Here is a 21,102-nt window from a genome sequence, read left to right on the forward strand (position 1 = left end):
AGCCTGACAATGACTCAGGCTAAGCTATATGTTGCTTCACTATGGTTTACTGAATAAGCCATGAATTCATACAAGTCAGAAACCAAAGTTTACAAGCCACTATACTTGTGTTCACACAATGCATTTATCCCAAAACAACTATAGTTTAGTGTGTTGTGCAAACTCTGTCATTGTATGCGAATGATTTATGGACCAGTGCGTAACTTGAACCTAGCCAACTGTGCATCATTCAATAAGCTACAATTAGAGAAATCGTGGCTTAGTGCGACGCGAAACCCAGCCCGAAAGTTAACTCATTCCGGTAATTTCCCCACATAAAGCGACTAATGACCTAATCCTAGGTGTGCGTTTCCTCTCTCTCTCCCGTCCTACTCCGTCAATGGGCGGAGTTTCAACTCTAATCTATTAGGTGGCCAATGCGCATGCGTCTGCTCCGAGAGTCAGGGAGCCGCTGAGTGCGCGCGCGGTGCGGAAGCTCGTTGAAGGTAACGCGAGCGGCACAGGGGGCGGGTTTGTCGTCCTCGCCCTGTCAGCAGCGGGAGGTAGGTGATGAAGTTGCCGATTTCCAGCGGCTCTCCTCCACCCTCTGGCTATCGCCGCCATTATGTCCGTCATCGCCACTATAGAACAGGAGTTTCAGGAGGTCGACGCTGCTAACGACTGGCAGCCCCGCTACTTGGTGAGTGAGGGTGGGGCGGGGGGAGGGAGAGTTTAGGAACCGGGGGCCGCTTCGAGCGGAAGAAGAGAAGAAATCGCCGGGGCCCGGCGGGCGTTCTCAGGTACGCGCAGAGACTCGGGGGAAGAAGTGCGCATGTCCCGAATTTCAGAAGGGACCGCGATGAGCGCGGAGAAGCGACGCTCGGAGTGCGGAAAGGGAAGCAGGCGAGAGGTTTCCAGCCACGCGTGTTCCGCTTGCGGGCGGCTCCGGTGGCCGACTTAAGCGGCTGGCAAGGGCGAGGCTTTAGGTCGGCGAGGAAGTTTCGCAAAGCCCGTCGCTGAGCTGCTCTCGGTGGTTTGTTCCCCACGTGGTTGTCACGCTGTCTTGCTGAACTCCTGGAGATCAACCGCTGCAAGGCTTCGTTTGGCTTCTGAACTTGGTCTTGAACAGTATTTTTAAACTGAAGCGGCCCATCTAAGAAAAAGCTGTTATTGCCACTGAAGGCGGCTGCAAAGTATCACGGTGTGATTCTGTCCACACGCTAAAGTGTGTTTTGCGCTCATAGTGTTCAATTACCCATGTTAGAGCAAACTGCCTTGATCGCTTTCCCCGTGCTTTGGTCAACCTTAATCTTAGCTAATGGGAAGGGATTGTGGGGTTAGGATTAGCATGTGATGAGTTTGGTTAAAACAGGAAATATCTCATTGCAGTGTTCCTTCTTGTAATATTCACGTATTCAAAAGCATTGAATACATTGCCTTGTAGATTTTAGTAGATCCTACTGAATGGACACAAGAGTAGTTAAATGTGGGAAATAACAGCTTTCCTAAGCTTATATGGCAGCCTTATCACCAAAGTTAGATATAAAACCAGGCGTTATAGTATCTTCTTAGAGTCATGTAGCCTGTGTTGTGCCTATTTAACACTAATGAGAATAGACTTTATATCACTACAAGGATGGCTGATTGATGCTAGGGTTAGTTGTTAGATTTAACAGTTAAACAGATTTAACAGTGCACTAAAGTTAATTTTAAAAAAGGAAGCAAAAACTTTCCTGTCCTCATTGCATAGGACTTCAGGGAAGAGGCTGTGCATGTTGCAGGCATGACCCTAAGTATTAAGCATACAAGCACTGAATCTTCATGTCTAAACAAGGCTAATGACAAAGATATCCCCCAAAATCTGAATAGGAATGAGATGGTGAAATAGTATTGGGGGGGGGGGAGAATATATTTACGATTAAACAGTTGAGCTACCTAAAAGAATTTCCAGAGGAATATCTGTACTGTACAGTATTTGTATCTATAAATATATTTGGTGGCATCTTAAAGGGTAATCATTGAAGGTGCTCTTATGCAGGATAATTATCTGTATTTTGTAAGTGTTTAAGGTCTAGTACTGTTGGTACTATGCTTTTTTTTCCTGACCTCATTGGTTACAATTCTGTCCACAACCAATTGTGTGTATATGTGGTATGTATGTATATATCTGTAATTTGGAATAAAAAAAATATTAAAGGTACAACAACCCTTTTATCAAGTAGAATAATTCTCAGTGTTCTTCAAGAGTCTGTAGGGGTAGAATTGACAGCCTGCTATTTACTGGTTATTCTGGATTATAGTTCCAGCTATTCTTGACAGTTGGACATGCTAGCTGAAGTTTATGGAGTTGTAGCTCTAAATGACAACAGATTATATTACCTATCCCTGTTGAAAGATGGCAAATACAAATCAAAAAAGAAGATTTGTGATAGGTAGCTTTACTTGTATGATGGTAGTATGAAAGTGAACACCAGCAGAAATAGTATTAAGGGGGACCTTATCATAATTGACTCTGAGTTTTTGGTATAAAATAGCAAAATATTCTAAGAAATACTCAGTTTCAACTAATCATTAGAAAAATCAAGTGGTGGATGTCACTTGAATTATTTAATGGATTAATCAAGAAGTTATTTTTATAGACTTGTACATAAGCCTTTTTTAAATCTAAGTGTTCAAGGTTACTGGTCACTTTTTCACACAGTAAAAATACAGCTTTTACTATTTTTAAAAGGGTCCCATTGTGTAACTATCTAGTTTCACAATTAATGTGATGTAGTTTTGTTGCTGGGCTTTGCTCCTCCCTGGGGCTTTACATCATCACCAGGTGCTGAGCCACAAACTGATAGGAACTGAAACTTCAAACTGAAATTTGATTCAGTTTTATAGATAAATCTCAATGCTAGTACTTGAAGCATACCATTTTTTTATTTTTTGTTTTTTGTTTTTTAGCTTTAGATGCTGCCTGTTGCTTTAACTAAAGGTCTGACAGCAGCTGAGTTGGTAAAAAATATGCCTAAAATGGATGCAGTTTGCAATCTGTGAAATACCACAATTGTGCAAGCATAATAAAAATGTGACTCTCATGCATGCAATCCTGCCTGTTTATATACTCCCTTAATACATTGTAATATGATTTTAAGTAACATGGCAATCTTGTTTGAAATTAGCTAATTTTTCATTGTAAATAAGCAACAGCACTTTTTAGTCATGTTTTGTGAAATCTTGTATTAGAAATTTTAGTTAACTAGATTACTGAATTTTATGCTGTTAAGAAATTTAGCATATGAGGACTAGAAAAGATGAAAGAAAGTTCTTACGCTGGAAAATCCCCCCCAACAAAATTTTAATTATAGTGCTCAATAATGATGTGAGTTAAACTGAACATGTATAGCTGACTTAAAACTGGTAAGGTTATAATAAACCATAAAAATCCTTTTATTCAGTTTTAATAATTTGTATTATAGCTGTTTGAATTTAGCACTTTCTTAGACTGTAAGCATGGTTTTGAAGTTGGAACCTTTTAAAATCTAATTGAAATTGTCAGAAACTCTATTGGGAATCAGTGGTTGCACTGCATATGCTTCCCTGTAATTAACTGAACCATATCTTAGTCCGTTAATTCAATTTTTGATAGGCTGTATGCAACACGCTAGCATACAGTATATAGGCTGGGTTCATGTAATACACTAGGTTAAACTATGGTGGCTAGTTTATGGTTCAGTGTACTATACAAACACAACCTGTAAATCAGATGTTAAGTACTATTAGCAAAAAATATACTTGCTGGTGCTATTTTCTAGATACATTAGCAAATGTTAATGAGACTAAATTGACATGCTGATAGGAAGAATTAAGTTGTGTTTCACTCTGGTTTGAGTCTTAAATCAGCATTTCTATATATGAATATATGAATAGCTGTGTTCATATCCATAGCTGAGTGCTGACTTTATGCCTATATTGTTTAAGCTTTCTGCTATAATTATATAAACGTTTCCTGAAGTAATGGTTGCCTTGCTAGATCAGAACAAAAGACTGAAGTTATGCACTGTCTCAAAGAATTATCTGCATGGTGTTCTTACTAAAATCAAGCACAGACAACTAAGAGAGTAATTTCCTTTCTTTAGTTATTAGCAATATATTACCTCTGAACATGGACATTTCATTTCTAGTTACTATTATGAATACTAGGGGATACTGGCTGTAATTCCATCTGTGTCTCTGTAGTTGAGGACTGGGGGGAACCAGCTATAGCAAGAGAAGAGGTGATACAAAGGGAATTCGGCATAGGAGCTTCTGTAGGAGCTTCTGTGAATGGAAGGAGCTTTTCTATATAGAAAAGACAAAAAAGAATCGAAAGGACAGTCTAAAACCAAATCATTAGCCAGGCTTGTTTAAGCATGTATTACTGAATTAACCCATTTGACCGGGTTTGCACAACACATTCAACCCCAAACTAACCATACTGGCTGAATTTGCATTACATTACATTCAATGTGGATGGATAATGTATATGTAATGTGTAAACACTCATTTTACACTCCTCCTCTGCCCACTTTAGATGAACTGAAACTCTAGTCTGCAGAAGGAAAATAATTTTTGTTTTTCTCCTTTTTCATACACTTTCCCATACAGAACATAACTATACAAAATACTGTTATATCCCTACATATGGATGATTGATGTGTTGACAGTCACATTTATGAGAAAATGAATATGCCTTGCACATTCATATATTTGTTGGAGTGGCTTTGCCCAAAATTTACTCAGTTAAATATGATTGATTAGTTTTGGTTGAGTGTGCTGTGGCAACCTCTCAATGTGCTGTTTATGGTTCAGTCTATTATGTAAAGCCAGGCAGTTGGTTAACAAAATTATTGTTACACTGACAACAGGTCCCTGTGATATACAAGTACAGTCAGTGTATGAGGTCAGGTTGTGTTAGTATCTGAATGCAGTGTTGCCTTAACTTCATCCATGTCTTCTAACTACTGCAATATTCAGGTGAATGGGATTTTTTTTTTTTTTTTAATGGACCATAAGACTGAACTACCGCGTGGTATAATCCTCATCCTGTTTTTGTGGAGGGCAATTCAATATCCTTTTGTTCTGAACAAGGATGTTACTATTTCATACTTTCTTAAATTACATGTCTCACTTGCTGGTAAATTGAGCATAACTTTTCATCTCTCTTTTGTGATAGTGTAACAGAAATGTTAAGTACTACAGTATTCTGATTTTTTTTGTTTAATTTTTAATAATGAAATTTGTTTGAAATGTATTTTCATTTGTAAGGTACAAATGTTGTTTTTAGTGAGGTTTTTGATATGATGTCAAATGTCAATAGAAATGGTTCAGCAACTGTAATCCCAACAATGGAAGTCAGAATACTGGTATTGAAACAAACTGATACTGTGCAGAGTTCCATCAAATAGCCATGCATGCAAAACAGTGCAAAAGTTTCCTAATAGAGAAACTTTGGAATTCATTAATGTCATACAACTGATCAGTATTCCACTCTTGCTCTTGAGTTTTCCATCTATGAAAAATGAAAGATTAAATAAGTTGAGACGAATCTATAATGTCTTTTAAAGAATGACTGATTTGTTTAATACCTTTTTGTTTTCATAAAACCTTTTGTTTTCAGACAATTAAGATTTGTTAACTATTGCTGTTTCTTCAAGGATATTCGGCATCAATCTAGTGATTATCCTCATAAAGTGGCAAAGTATGCAGAAAACCGAAATCGGAACAGATACAGAGATGTTAGCCCATGTAAGTAAGATTTTATTTATTGTAACTTAATATATGGCAAAGAGATACTATTTACACTATTACATTTTTATTGATATTTCAGCCTAGCCTTGCACATAGAATAAACATTGGTCTGGTATTATAAATTTAAAAAGCATAAATATATGAAGTGTCACATGAGTTATTGAAATTAAGTGTGTGCAGCCAAAGGCTTGATTTTCTTTTCCTTAAAGATTTATGTTCCATTTTATCTCTGTGGAACTCAAGTTAGTGTGGAACTGTACATAAAACTTCTAAACAGTATTCCTTCCAGGAGCTGATCAGACTCATAATAACAAGGAGATTGTTGCACTGTGTGACCATATCATGAAATCCAAGATCATTTTCATTATTCCGTTAGATACATGGGTGATTTTACCATAATTACTTTTTATAAGTTTTTGAGTACCTGTATCTTTTGTATACAATTAACACTAGCTGAACTTGTCTTTAGAATGTTGAAATAAGAGGTGGGGGTACATTCTCTTCCCCCTGTTATTTCTTAGGGTGAACTTTAGAGGGTGAACAGTCAGAACTGTGTTGTGATAAGTATGTTGATTCTAATATTTTCTAAGTTTTTTGTATTTGTAAATGTAGTTAGATGTTTGAGTAGAATTGAATTAACTGAATATTAACTTTAAAGAATTGAACAAAGAGAAGTTTGGAAAGTGCAAGACTTATCTCATGTTTTAATTGAGTTCTATATCTCTCATTCTGATGTATTTTCAATTTATTTTGGAATTACTGTTCTGTCTCTTTAAACTGTTGGCCGCTCTGAGTGGTATGGAAGCATTAGAAGAGTGGGATACAAATGTTTACATAGAATCAAAGGACAGAAGGGGTTATTTATGCCCCTGAGTCCAAGTTCTTGTTCCATGAAATCTCCAACAGATGATTGTTCAACCTCAGCTTAAAAGTATTCAGCAGGAAGCCAACTCTCTGGGTAATTGGTTCCACTTGTGAACTGCTCTTACTGTTGGGAAGTTTTTTCTAACAATGATTTGTCTTTCCTACATCTCATTTTGTGTTGTCAATCCATTTCCCTTAACACGTTAAGGTCATTTTTAATTTTGTTCCTGTCTTCTCAAATTTATCTGCAGTTTTTTCTTATCTGCAAATTAGTAAGTATTTACCCCCAAAATGTTGAACAGTACAGGATTCAGGACTTACCCTTATCCACTTGATATCTCTCTCCACTTTGATGAGAAACCATTGATGAACACTTTTGGGAGATGATTTTTGAGCTAGCAATGTATTTTGTTGCTGTGCTGTGCAGCCCACACATAACAAGCTTGCTTTTTAGATTGCCTTGTGGTACTTTGTCAAATTATTTCCTGGGGTCAAGATGTATTATGTCTACAGCATCTACTAATAAAACTATCTAATCAAAAAGTGAGATAAGATTAGTCTCACATGTTCATCCATAATGATTTCTGGTAATTATTGCATTGCTTTCTAGATGCTCATGGGTTAATCCCTTTATGATGTGCTCTAAAATATTTCCAAGTATCAGTATGAGACTGATTGATCTGTAGTTCACCAGACCCAACTTACTTCCCATTTTGAAGAAAAGGACAACCTCAGTTTCACATTCTTGACACCACCTATAAAATTCCAAGCTACTTGCGTATACTTTTCTTTGGTGATCTGCCCATCTTTCTATCCCACTTTTGTATATCCTTTTTTTAAAAGATTCTCATTATATAATTTAAAAAATACTGTAAATATTTTCTGTTATATTATTGAGCTTCAAAACAAGGATTCTAAATGACATAAATTCAAGGTTATCAGACTGAGACAAAAGATTGAATCTATTCTACTTGAGGTAAAGTATTTCTGAAAGACTAACTCTATATTTAAATAAAAACTGGAAAGAGTCACCACCCCCAAATTAACAAAGTTGTAGATCAAGCATTAGTGAAATCTATACAAGAGGTTTCCATAATCACCTGGCTGAAGCGTTAGCCATTAGTCAGAACACTAAGGAGATCCTTAACCCTCCTTTAGTCTTGGCTCAAAATGTGGCAGTTACTGAAAGATACCTGTTTTCTTTTGTTTAACAATAATTTCCTAAACAAAGGGGTCCCAAGTTTTATCATGAATGCACTTTCTGAAAAAGTAGATCTGTTTTTTGTACATATTTGAGAAAAGTGAAGTTCTTGTATGCTTGAGTTATAGGAACTGTCCAAAACATTATTAGTTCTATTTTTAGCAGAAGAGCCCTTTCTCTTTCACTGGAGCAGTTGTGTTGACATCTGTTTCTTCTTCATGATCTATATAGGTTTTTGTGTATGTGTGAGTAGAGTAGAACAGCAGCTTGACAAACCAGAGAGGAAACTTGTTCATTGACATTGGTAGAATAAAACTTAGAAATGAAATAGTGCTGTATTATATGAAATCAAACAGGAACTGCTTGGTGATTAAGTGGTTAAAACCATACTTGCTGACATCATATTTCCGAGAACACTAGTACCAGTATCTGCAATTTACTATAACAAGATCTTAAGTTTTTCCTGTTGGCAAATGGTATGTAGTATTTACAAAGGCTTTGGTTTCTATCCAGTAGAAACATTTCAGTTCCAATAAATTGATACACTAAACAAGAAACTTAACACATTCAATTCCACACAGAGTATTTAGGGTTGAAGGAAACACTGTTTAAAGTTTGAATATTATTTTAATGCATTCTGAGGATATCATATCCCTACCAGAATAGATTGTCTCTATTGATTACACTAACTAGACATAACATGTTTTCAATAGTTTCTATGCATATATTTTTAACTTAGGACTAAAACTATTTATGTGCACAGTCTGCAGTGAAGGAGAAGGCAGTTTCTTTATCACAAATAACGTCGCAAACTAAAACACTCAAGCAACCTTTTAAGCATATTGTGTCTTACCAGCTATAAATGCTGATACATAAGACTGTATAAAAACATGATTTTAAGAACTAAGCAGTAGTTATCTGATCTGTGCTTGCTTAATTGTAGGATTAGAGATCCTCTAAGCCAGTGACAGGGAGATAGGGTTATGTTCTTCAACATTTTGAACTAGATATACTTTGTTTTATACTTATACATCCTCTTAACTCTTGTAATTTGTAATCACAGTGTCATTTCAAGGGTTCTAAGGGAACCACCCTGGCTGAAATCCAAATGAGATGATTTCACACTTTTAAGAGAACTATGTGCACAGCCTGAGGATAGAGTGTAATATTTCTTTCTTCATTTTTAACATGCAGTGAGCTAAGCCATTGTGTATTTTTTAATGCAAACTTCATCTCCAGTTAAAGTGTCACAGACTAAGAAACAAGGAAAGAATTAGATTAATTACATAGTTGTTCTGGACTTACAACTAGTTCTTCGGATTGTGGGCCCAATTTTTCAGTAGCTGGAATTTGCTTTTTCATTTCAGTGAAATGCTAAGTTTGTGTAAGCTACCATCTTCAACTGATTTTCAAAAAATAACTTTGTGCAGGTGGATAAAAAGATTACTGTTTATCAGCGTAACATTTTCTTCATACAGTTATGAGAAGCATAAATCTTGAGATGATCAGTTAACAATTGAGAAAGAAGAGCTAGTATTATGCTATCACTACAAATGTGATCTGTGAGCTTAGAAATTCCTGTTTCAAAATGTACATTTGCTAAACTCACAGGGTAGCTTTATGCAAGCCACAAACTTCTTTAAATCTAATGAGAATAATAAAACTGGACAACATAAATAATTACTAGAATTAATCAAATTATAAATGTGAAATATTTCCTTGAAGGGCAATATAAATGCTAATGGATTCAGCCTCTCAAATTTTACCCAAGGAAAGTAAAATTGAAGAAACTGAGATTCAGATTTTCACTCAGTTCACTCAATTTGTTTTGTAATTATGTCTTAATTTAACCTACCATAATGGGTAGGTTAAAAAAATATACAGGCAGTTATTCTCATGACATGCCTACCCATGAATAACTTAACAATAGTATACTCAGTCTGACTTTCTGGGTACATGTGAAACACTTAACCCACACTAGTTCAAACAGTGGGCCAAAATATGGCTAGCTAACCAAAGTTATGGTATGTTGTGTCCGCATAGTAACATATGTGTCAGGGACAAAATATTTTATCTTGAGTTCCTGGAGGCCTGGGGATATATAAAAGTAATAAAGAATATTATGTATTATTTAGGTGTATGTAAGGATCTAGAGGCAAATTTGTATCCTGAAATGCAAGTGAAGATGATACAAGTGTGCTTATTGTAGATAGTCCCTGAAGAAATTGAAGCAATCTAGTAATAATGTCAGTTAAAATTTTGCTTGCTTCACAGAACTGCAACAGAGGCTTTATGCTGCTTCTGCTTCATTTGGAGATTACTCTGAAAAGAGTTTCTATATTACAGTACTTTGTTCCTTTAAAATTTCCTTTATTTGCTTCCAGAAGTGCTATAAAAGGGAGATAATACTTAATGGTACAAGCATTCAATTTGTATATTAAATAATTAATTTTATTAAATGTATACTGCAAGATATAGTATAAGCATTGTAAAATAAATTAGGTTCCATTCCATTCCCCCCATTGCACCTGCAGTATTATGCTCATGGAAGTATTTTCTTTTCTCCTTTCCAAACAGACCTGGAAGAGAATAAATTATCCACTATATATTATTCTAATAGAAGCATTTTGTTGGCAGAGTGGTCAATCTCTTGAAGTACAGTTCCTTGACTGATAGCATTGCTGATAAAAGATATAGATATATATTAACAATATGAAACTTAACATTTTCCTGATTATATTCTTTTCAAGATGATCACAGTCGTGTAATACTACAGAATACTGACAATGATTACATCAATGCCAGCTTGGTGGTTAATGAAGAAGCTCAAAGAAATTATATATTAACACAGGTAATTATTAGACTTTAGGTAGTATAGGGTTTGATTACATTATGGTAGATATTCTATTCTAATAGTCAAGGCTGAGTGTTGGTTCCTTAGACTTCTTTTCTTTTTCTCCTATTTTACCCTGGTTTACTTTTCTGTGTTTTAATTGATTTTTTTTTCATTCAAGATTGTTTTCCTTTCATTGAAAAGAGAGAAGGGCTCAGGAGTTTTTTCTGCTTAGAATTTTCACACATAGGCCACATTTCAAAATGTACTATGCAGAATTACTGTTCCAAATACTTTGTGATCAGTATTATGTTAAGCACTTTCCTCCATAGTCTGGCTTTTTCAGGAAAGGTTTAGTTCTAAGTCTATGTGGTGTTTGTTCCTTTCTCTTGTGCAGGGTCCACTTCCTAACACATGTTGCCATTTCTGGCTAATGATTTGGCAACAAAAGACCAAAGCAGTTGTCATGCTTAATAGAATTGTTGAGAAAGATTCGGTGAGTTGTCTTCTTTTTTAGTTAAAATTAATTAATTAATTGTGTTTGATAAGGTTCCCAATCCTTTGGAATTGATGTATAGAGAAGAGAATAAGAATTTAATCTGTCAGTGGTATACATTCTGCTAGTGGACAAACATAAGCAAATACAGCTCTAAAATCTGACTGCAACTTAATCTAGTGACATTAAAAGAAAACAGACTTGATTGAAATGCACAATTTATTTTAATATCTAGAATCTAGGAAAGGTTGGAGGATTATTTGTGTGAACCTGAGTAAGCCTGGATGATGCTAAATTTGTTTTCTATATAGAAAATAAGTAACAAAAACTGTAAATGAATGTATGCATATCAAGTGTGTGTGACAAATTACAGTATTCTTATTTTATAATGCAGGTGAAGTGTGCACAGTACTGGCCAACAAAAGAAGAGGAACCAATGATATTCAGAGAAACAGGATTTTGTGTGAGGCTAAAGTCTGAAGATGTCAAATCATACTATACTGTACGACAGCTCCAGCTAGAAAGTATCAATGTAAGTTAGCATTCACATTGTGCCTACCACACCAAAATACTTTGATAAAATTATGTTGCCATTACTTTAATTTTGCCTTGGCAAATTTCAGTGAAGTAGGGTGTTTTTAAAATCATAATTTTTTAGCTTTTCAGTAGCAGTTGGAGTGCAAACACTGCTTGGTTTAAGAGAAATGGCTGATAAAAGGCGGGTAGACAAAGGATAAGATACTATTGATGTTCTTTCTGTGTTCACTATTCAGATGCTTCATTTAAATAGTCTGATCTTTTATGGGGGCAGTGGGAGGAAGTCTCATAACATATAGAAAGTCTGGCAAAAAGGAATCAGATTTCTGAAGTAACTGGAAAAGAAATCATATTGAAAATACTTGATAGAATTTTCCTTTTACTAAATAAATATTTCATTTCTTGGGTTGCCTTGTAATTGAATGTCAGTATTAATCAGTTGTATCAATCTATTTTTATCTAGTTGTGTCTTATTTTTTTTATTATTATTACTTTCAGAAGAATTTTCAAAGTGAGGAAAATTCACAGAATTGTACTATCTAAGCCAGCTAGATGTTTACATGAAACATCTCTATTTCTCTTCCCCAACTATATTTGAACTAGCACATGTTCCCTTGGTTGGCTACACAGGCATATTGGATATGTCCTGCTGAATTGCTCTTTCTTTCTTTAGACTGGTGAATCCAGGGTAATACTACATTTTCACTATACTACATGGCCAGATTTTGGAGTTCCTGAATCCCCAGCTTCATTCCTCAACTTCTTGTTTAAAGTCAGAGAATCTGGATCTCTGAGTTCTGAACATGGACCTGCAGTCATTCACTGTAGTGCTGGAATTGGACGCTCTGGTACATTTTCATTGGTAGACACATGTCTTATCATGGTAGGTTTATCCATAAATACTTATCTGAAAACTACCACAGCATTATTATGAGATAATGTGAAAGAAACACCACTTACTTATCTGTGAACTGTAGTAGGAATGAATTAGCTCAGAAGATATATTCCTTGCCCAAAAAGCAATAATTTGCCAGTTCAGGACCACACCTTACTGCTCTTCTAGTGTGTCCAGATTCAGAAATGTTTATTCATTTCACATGATATCTGAAATAGGAAATGGGATTAAGCTATCTTTCATCCTGAGGAATGTCCTAAATTGAGATTGCTCAAACCATTTCCTGATTGAGATATGGCTTGACAGTTTCACAAATGAAGTCTTTCCTGAAGATGGAGAAACAAAGAAAGGACCTCTAAAACTAGCTTTTTACCACTATAAAACTATACCAGCTATAGTTTGCTGAATTGGGAATAAAATATTTCCACAAGGGAAAGTAAAAAGGGCTGTAGTGTGGTCTTGGTTTTATCTTCTAAGTCCCTATCATCCTGCAGTGTATACATTCTCTTCACTGATTTGATGTTAGAGTATTATAGCAGAATTCTTATAATCTGTATTGGTATTTATAAAACAGTCTCCTCAGCTTCAAGAAAGGGAGGTATTGTTTCCATTTTCACTGTCATAATGGGAGAGTTTGGTGTAATGATTAAAGTATTGGTCTAGAAACCAGGATATGTCCACAGCCTTGTATGAGTGGGCAGCCATAAAAATTAAAATTATTAATTTTAAAAAACCTCAAGTATCTTGAGACAGGACTTAAGACTGAAATCAAATGGAAATTGAAAAAAGACTCTAGTCTGTTAATCTGCAACCAAAATTTGTGCTGTTTTTTTTTTTTTCATTTCCAGATGGAAAAAAGAAAAGACCCATTTCACGTAGATATCAAGCAAATATTATTGAATATGAGAAAATATCGGATGGGACTGATTCAGACTCCTGATCAACTAAGATTTTCATATATGGCTGTAATAGAAGGAGCAAAATATATAATGGGGGATTCCACTATGCAGGTAAATATATTGTCTGCTTTTTAAATCACTCTGGATCAGTCATAGCAAACTTCACGGAACTAAAATACAGGTAGTACTCACTTAACCATTCATTCAGTGACTGTTCAAAGTTACAATGGTGCAGAACGAATGGTAGTTATGACTGGTCCTCGGAGTTACGGCCATTCTAGTGCCCCTGCAGTGACATGATCAAAATTTGGGTGCTTGGCAGCCTGCCTGCATTTACAACTGCAGCATGCACTTCAACTCCCCCCGCTTATCCCACCCCATGTCTGCCCTTTTGGCTGCCTTGTACTCTGCCACCACCCCCAGCTGACCTTCACCATCTTTTTCCTCCTGCTCCTGGCAAGGCACGCCTGGCCAAAGTAGCTGCTGGCCCTTCACGATGCCTTGTGGGGAGGCAGCAGGGGTAAGCAGTAGCGGAGTGCAGGGAAACCAAAACGGCAGAGATGGAGGGGAGATGGGGGAACTGAGTTAAGTGCGGCATGGCAACAGAGCCTCATCTGCTGAAGGGCCTGGCCAGGCCTGGCTAGGAAGGAGGCAGTGGGACGGACCCACAGTTCACACAGGAGAGAAGCATGAGATCCTTTCCTAATGACGGTGCGGTACTGGCCTAATGACCGCAACCGGGACTGCTATCAGTAAGCAGTGCAGTCACATGATGTTTTGCTTAACAACCACTTTGCCTAGTGTCAGAAATTCCAGTCCCAATTAGGGTCATTAAGCAAGGACTACCTGTATACCATTCTTTAAGATTATGCTAGGGGGTTATAGGAAGAAATAGTTGTCTGAATTCCCTCCTATCCAAATCAGACTGGGGAAGAATTCACAGATTGCTGTATAGGTAGTCCCCAGTTAATGACAGTAATTGGGACCGGAATTTCTGTCTGTAAGTGATGCAGTCATAAAGCACAACATCATGTAACCATGCTGCTTAGTGACAGCAGTTCCAGCACTTTCGGTTGCCGTCTTTAAGCAAATCCCACAACATCATTAAGTGTAATATCATGTGGTCACCATTTGTGAACTTCTCCTGGCTACCCTGTTGTCTCCGCTTGTCAGAAGCCAGCAGTGAAGGTCACAAATGGTGATCACATGACCTCAGGGTCACTGCGACAGCCCGAGCTTCAAGGAATGGTCATAAGTACCACTTGTTCAGTGCCATCATAATTTCGAATGGTTGCTAAACAAGTGGTTGCTAAGTGAGGACCACCTGTATTAAATAGATTAGATGTAATTTACGCACATTTTTATGTGAGCAGATGTACTATTTATCCAACTTGTTCATACTTAATTATCATACTGATAATTAACCCTACAAATTAATGTCTTTCATGGTTTGTTGCAGTTTAATTCTGAAAATAACTGTTGAAAATAGTTACATCTAGCTATTCAGATTCAACTACAGTGGTACCTCAGTTCACGAACTTAATTCGTTCCATGATTCTGGTTGCGAGCTGAATTGGTCGCGAACCGAATCAAATTTCCCCATAAGGATCAATGTAGATAAGGTTGATCGGTTCTGACCCCTGTGAACGTGGTCGCCCACCGAATCAAATTTTCCCATAAGGTTCAGTGTAAATAAGGTTAATCCATTCTGAACCATATGTATTTTTTGTTTAACCACAAAAATATGAAACAAAGTACGGTACAGTACAGTATGAAGAGAGAAAACACTAACCTTGCCTGAGGCGACACCAAAAAGCTTCACAGCAAGTGTCTGTCTGCGACCGCGATCTCGCCTAGAGGAAGCCACGACCACGTGTCAGCAGGGAAGATGGCCACGGGTCGTGTTCGTCACTTGATGCGGAGTGCGCGAAGCAAAAATTTGCAAACACTGCTGTTCGCGAACCGAATTGTTCGTGAACAGAAGCATTCGTGAACCGACGTATTACTGTATTCAGATTCAAAAAACATGTATTTTTTTTTCTATTCAGTATCGCTGGAAGGAACTCTCAAAAGAAGACCAAGCACCAAGTTCTGAATGCTCTCCTCCGCAGCCAACTAAACTTATTGTAGAGAAGTACAATGGGAATAGCATGGGTTTAGAAGAACAGGAGCAAGGGGAGAACATAAATGTTGATCTGCTTTCTCCCATACAAAATACTTCGGATACAAATGAAGACAAGTGAGTAATAATTTTATAATAGTGTTAAAACTGGCTGGTGGCCAAAAACCAATTTTTTAATCTAATCTATCAGATGATAAGATTTTGTCTTTTTTACATTGACAAAGTAGCCTGAAGGTAGATAAAGTAATTCATCCTGGAATTTTCTAGACTTTTTTAGCTGAATTAGAGAGTGGTAGTATTCCTTTTCCTTCCCAGGCTGGGATACCTGACAGCTAATAGTTCTGTGCTTTATAGTCCCATCAATTTTTAAACAGAATTATCATTATATGTTATTATTTTTGTGAGCAGCATCAGGCCTTGAAAGGCAGTAGGAATATACTCTTTGGATGAGAACCAATTTGCCACTGATGGAAATGATTAAGGAACAGTTCCCTGCCAACTCAAATTCTGCTATGGATAGTTTATCTTCAGACATCTGAACGTACTTCCAGGATGTGGAATGGGTTGGGAGAAAATAATGCATATCCACTGTCTAGTTCTGTTATCAGAAGAACATTGCCTTAAATACATATATTCAGAATCTAAAAATTTAGTTTTCATTTGTTTTGGTTTGGTTTGGTTTTTAAACATGCTCTTATAGATACTAGAGATGTCATACCTAGAAAACATACCTCTGAGGTAAGGCCTGGAAGTATCATACATTGCTAGATTAACATTCATTAGTGGCAGTTCTCAACATGATACAGTAGGAAGCCTGTGTGCAGGTGAGCACAACAATTGGTTGTGGGGCATATCTGTATATCTCCCCCCTCCAAGAATTTCTAAAAAGTTCTGAGAATCTGTTCTTCAGTTTTTGGGCCCTTGGGAATAAGGGTATGAGAAATTACAAATAGGGAAATTTCTGAAAATCTTCCATGAACAGAGAATTGAGGATTCAAGTTGCATATAGTATAGGTTGCATAATAACTATAAGCAGCTTATAATACTGTGTGACCACAATGCATTATTAAAATATAAAAACCCAATTTAACTTACATCTTCCTTTTTGAAATTTTCAGCTATGGTTCAAATGTGTACATTTTCAAAAATTAGATACTTATTCAAATATATGTTGATGGATATACTCTCCCCATACATGTTGTCAGCCTCACCAGGTAGACTAGACCAGGAATCAACTCCACTGGAAGGCTAAGACTACTTTTGTTGAGAGTGGCTATAATAATCTTGTAACCTACTCCCCCTTCTTACACTGGTATGAATTATGGAATTGTCTGTCTGAGCCACTTCCCCATACTTCTTGTTTTGAATTTAAAGTATGTTTTCCCTTCGTCATGGATCTTGCCTTTCTCTGTCAAGGTCATCTTTCTTACTTTCTCATACACACTCACTTACAGAACTTTGTTCCCTTGCCTGCTCCAGCCTGAAGGATTTTCCTTCATAATGAATTAAATCTAACTGTTCAGATTAAAACTACATTGTTCAATTTAATCTGATAAAACCGAGTATTAAAATAATGCTTCTTTTCAAGCAGTACTAACTCATCTTGCACAATTAGGGCATGCATGGAATTATATAACTCAAAATAAAGCTAAACTTTCTATTTTCTTTAAGGGCTTTACGGAAACGGCTGAGAGAAGACAAAAAAGCTAACACAGCACAGATGGTGCAGCAGATGAAACATAGGCTGAGTGAATCTGAAAGAAAAAGAAAAAGGTGGTTATATTGGAAGCCTATTGTTATTAAGATTGGATTTGGTTCAGTCATATTTGTTATAGCTTATTCTTCCTGGAAATTGTATTCCCAGTACATGCTCACATAAGTGAGCAATCTTACATCTACTACGAACCTTATATCCCATGATTTAGTGGGATTTAAAGTGAGTATAAATGGATCCAAGATTGCTGCCACACCTGACAGAACAAATGTGTTTTTACTTCACCAGTGGCAGTTTAACTTGCAGGATTGAAGTTTTGTCATCAGGTGATTAATGTGATCATAAATCAGTCTCAGGACTTTTCGATACTAGTACTTCTGAAACCAAATTGCCACTTGGATTAAAATTATACATTTGTTAGATAAATTAATGCACATTTTCAGCAACTGTGTATATAGTATCTAAATTGATAGTTCACTAGATGATAGCCTGAATGGCCAAGTCCCAGAAGGATGACTTACATACATGATATAAGCAATAAACCGTGTGGTGTTATTCTGAATGCAAAAAGTTACATTTGTATATTAATGTACCATTAGCCATTTATACTATGCAGACTTAAAACAAATTTGATAACTCTATATAATCATTTTGTAAATAACTGTATTTTTAAAAGCTACATTTGTATAAATTTATCCAATAGAAATGAGTTATTGGTGCATCTACGACCAACTTTTCAAGAATGACTTGGAAATTCACTTTCTTGACCATTCCCAATGCAATGATTAATAAATTGTTTCAGAAATTAAATGTTAGCAAATAATTATTACACAATTTCTACTTGTAAGATGCATACATGTATTTATGCTTAGCTGCTATTTTATTTAAAACATATAAACATATTTGAAAATATTTAATTTTATAAGACTACTGGGAGGTTGGATCTTGTATCTCAAGCTGCCTCTTCGAAAGAAATGCTTTGTTAAGACTGCAGCTACTGTTGGAAGCCATAGCTTGTGTTTAAAGCTTAAACATTCCATTAAATGTGAAACATTTTTGTGGGTCTTACTGGATTTGAGTCCTATTCTTGTATAGCTTCTATGTCTGTTATAATTGGAATAGGCAGCACATTACCAACTTGATAGTAATTTCAGAGAATAAAATTATAGAGTATATCAGATCATATCAAATGGAAGCAAATAGCCAAAATACAGATTTATCAGGGGAAGGAGGGTGGAAATGAAGATTTCTGAAGCTGCTGGCATCGGGCTGTGGCATAAACTATATACTAGGAATAATCCTCTCCATTTTATCATTATATTTGAAGAACAAGAGTAACCAATTGTGTTTCTTGCATAGAACTCACAACCCCCTTACATAATATTACCATATTTAGGGCATCCATATTTATCCAAAATATCTTATGGGCCCCATCTCAGATACTCTTACATAAAACAATTAAACTGGACCGCCCTGATAAGAATACAGTTTAACGATCTTTAAATGTTCCAAAACTTCACTTTGTAAAGTGGATGGATCTGAGACATCACCATGAAAATAACAAAATTCTGGGCCACAGCAGGTTAGGTGATTAGGTATCTTTTTGTGCAACAGGCTGTTCCTTTGCTCTTGTCCCCTGCAAGCTCTCCAGAGTTGCTGTGGAGTCCTCCAATTCTTTTGAGCAGTTCTGCTGGAAGATATGTTGCCAATGGGGATACCTTCTAGGTTCAACCACCAATAATTTATTATGGCTAAAATAATACAACTTAAAAAGTCTAGTGTTACTATATGTGCTCTAAGTTTCTTATAAATTCTATTCTTGAAAAAATGGCATCCCATGTTTTGAAAACACTGAAATGGTTAATGTGAAGTTCCTCATGCCCTTTATTGCATAAAAAGATATTCCAGAGACAAAGCTGCCTTTTATTTCACCTTTCCTGGCCTACAAGTTATAATTTGAAAAATAAGAAATGATGTACTTTAATTGAAGAACAATCAATCACACCAGGCTTCAACAACTCTTCCATTTTTTGCTGTAATATGATTCATGCTGCCATTTCTAAGATTTGTGTATGGTATTGAAACCCTAGTATGATAGAATTGTGAAAAAGTATTTTTGTGTATTGATCCAGAACTGACATTACATACATATATACACATACTAACCTTCACATAGGAAACATGAAAGCACAGTAAAATGAAATGTGTCCTCTTGAGATTAACTAGTTTTCAAGCTTTGTCTTAGGTGCACATGTATACACAAAGATAGTCAGTTGAAGTATTGTTCTGTTTCTACCCCCATTAAATAATATAGATTTGCTTTACACTTTGTACTGTGTGACTGGCAGCAGCTTTCCAAGATTGCAGGAGTCTTTCCCTTTCATACGGAGTTCACATAGAAACTAGAACTTTCCTATTGCACTATATCCCTGCACTTTTCTGTTCAGCTTTAACATTTTAGCACTCCCTCTCCAGTAGGCATTTGGCTGCATTTTATAGAGTAAATAATAGTCTATTTTTTCCCAGGTTCATTTATCCATATCACACAAATCATAAGCACAAATGCAAAGTAATAGTGCAGCTGGATACTTAATTCTAACAATTTCTCAAAAGTAGTTGCTGCATTATTTTCATGACTGTAAATAACATACATTTTTGAAAACATGCTTGTTCAATACATATTCTTGTAAATACCGTGATTAATTAATTGCAGTTTTTAAGCATTTTAAAAATGCAACCCTATTTTCAGTTTCTTTCAGTGAGCGGTTGCTATATTGATTCCTCGTATTGCTTCTTGTCCTTCAATGTTATATAATGTTAAGCAGGTTTTTGTTTACATTTTCTTTCTAAAGTGTGATAGCTAAGATAATTGCTGCACTTCCACTACATAGCCCACTTTTTAACATTTAAGGCTTATTTCAAAGGGAACAGATGATGAGCTGTTTCTTATACACATTCAATAGCAAAATACCAGCCAAGATAGATTTTCTAATATGATTTTATAACTATTAGTTCAAGGACATTTTGTTTATAGCAGAATGCCCATACAAGCATGTATACATCCAAGTTGCAGTATCTACTCATAATAAATTCAACTTTGATTTTTTAAAAAAAACTGGTATATTTGCATTGCAGTTATAAAACCCTAAAATTATACTCCTGACTGTACTGAACTTGTGACTCTTTTACATTGTGTGTTTATAGGCCGAGAGTGACTGACGCCTAAATTGCCAAGACTTGAGAATGTTCTTCAGCTATAATAACACACTATTGACATGCAAAACAGGACATCACTGTTCTTCAGGAAAAAAAAAAATGAGGTCTGAGCAATACACAAGCGGCCTCATAAATATCTGTTTACAGCGTAAACAAACAGGGAATGAAGTACATCACCAGCAAGAGACTTTGCAAAATAGAATTTGTCTTACGTGTTTTATGCTTGTATTAATTGTAGAGTTGTAAGATCACATTTACAAAATACTTTGTACTGCCATTCTTGTATTTTTTTTAATATTTTTGGCAGCATTAAATATTTTTTTTAATTTATATACTGTTGTGTGTATATTTTTCAGTTCCAGAAAGATTGTTGGCAATGCTCTGAGAAATGCTTTAATCCATGATTACTCTCAGCTTCAGCTACCAATATTTCTACATGATTGTCTTTTATTCAGTTCTATTTCCAGTGAGACTTTAACTCATTCTCAGATTTATTACAAAGAGGGAATGAGGTTTAAACCAGCTTCAGATGGAGATGACAAAACTTGTCTATTGATAGTATTGGACACAC

The 21,102-nt window shown here is 35.9% G+C and overlaps 1 protein-coding gene across 2 annotated transcripts; it reads left to right on the forward strand.

Moving 5' to 3' along the window:
• Positions 1-418: 418 nt before the first annotated feature.
• On the forward strand, positions 419-20,860 carry PTPN2 (protein tyrosine phosphatase non-receptor type 2). Of its 2 annotated transcripts, XM_007442057.3 has the most exons (10): positions 419-679; positions 5,661-5,751; positions 10,570-10,670; positions 11,050-11,148; positions 11,543-11,680; positions 12,359-12,568; positions 13,429-13,590; positions 15,528-15,718; positions 17,273-17,374; positions 20,520-20,860. In XM_007442057.3, the coding sequence occupies exons 1-10, from the start codon at positions 605-607 to the stop codon at positions 20,539-20,541; spliced, it is 1,191 nt and encodes a 396-aa protein (XP_007442119.2). In that variant the 5' UTR covers positions 419-604; the 3' UTR covers positions 20,542-20,860. The 2 variants fall into 2 exon arrangements, with proteins under 2 accessions (XP_007442119.2, XP_025031344.1); XM_025175576.2 differs by lacking the exon at positions 10,570-10,670 and having other exon boundaries at positions 420-679.
• Positions 20,861-21,102: the final 242 nt, after the last annotated feature.

This window comes from Python bivittatus, unplaced genomic scaffold (genome assembly GCF_059951505.1).
Source record: "Python bivittatus isolate LINGU-HERP-01145 unplaced genomic scaffold, Pbiv_v1 ctg000840_np1212, whole genome shotgun sequence".
Lineage (NCBI taxonomy): Eukaryota > Metazoa > Chordata > Lepidosauria > Squamata > Pythonidae > Python > Python bivittatus.

What these genes read in the sequence shown, in the direction of transcription:
- PTPN2 (XM_007442057.3), top strand. Translation starts at nt 605, where the DNA reads ATGTCCGTCATCGCCACTATAGAACAGGAGTTTCAGGAGGTCGACGCT. An exon ending in GAATTGTTGAGAAAGATTCG is followed by an intron (nt 11,149 to 11,542) that starts GTGAGTTGTCTT and finishes TTTATAATGCAG; the next exon opens with GTGAAGTGTGCACAGTACTG. An exon ending in TGGGGGATTCCACTATGCAG is followed by an intron (nt 13,591 to 15,527) that starts GTAAATATATTG and finishes TTTTCTATTCAG; the next exon opens with TATCGCTGGAAGGAACTCTC.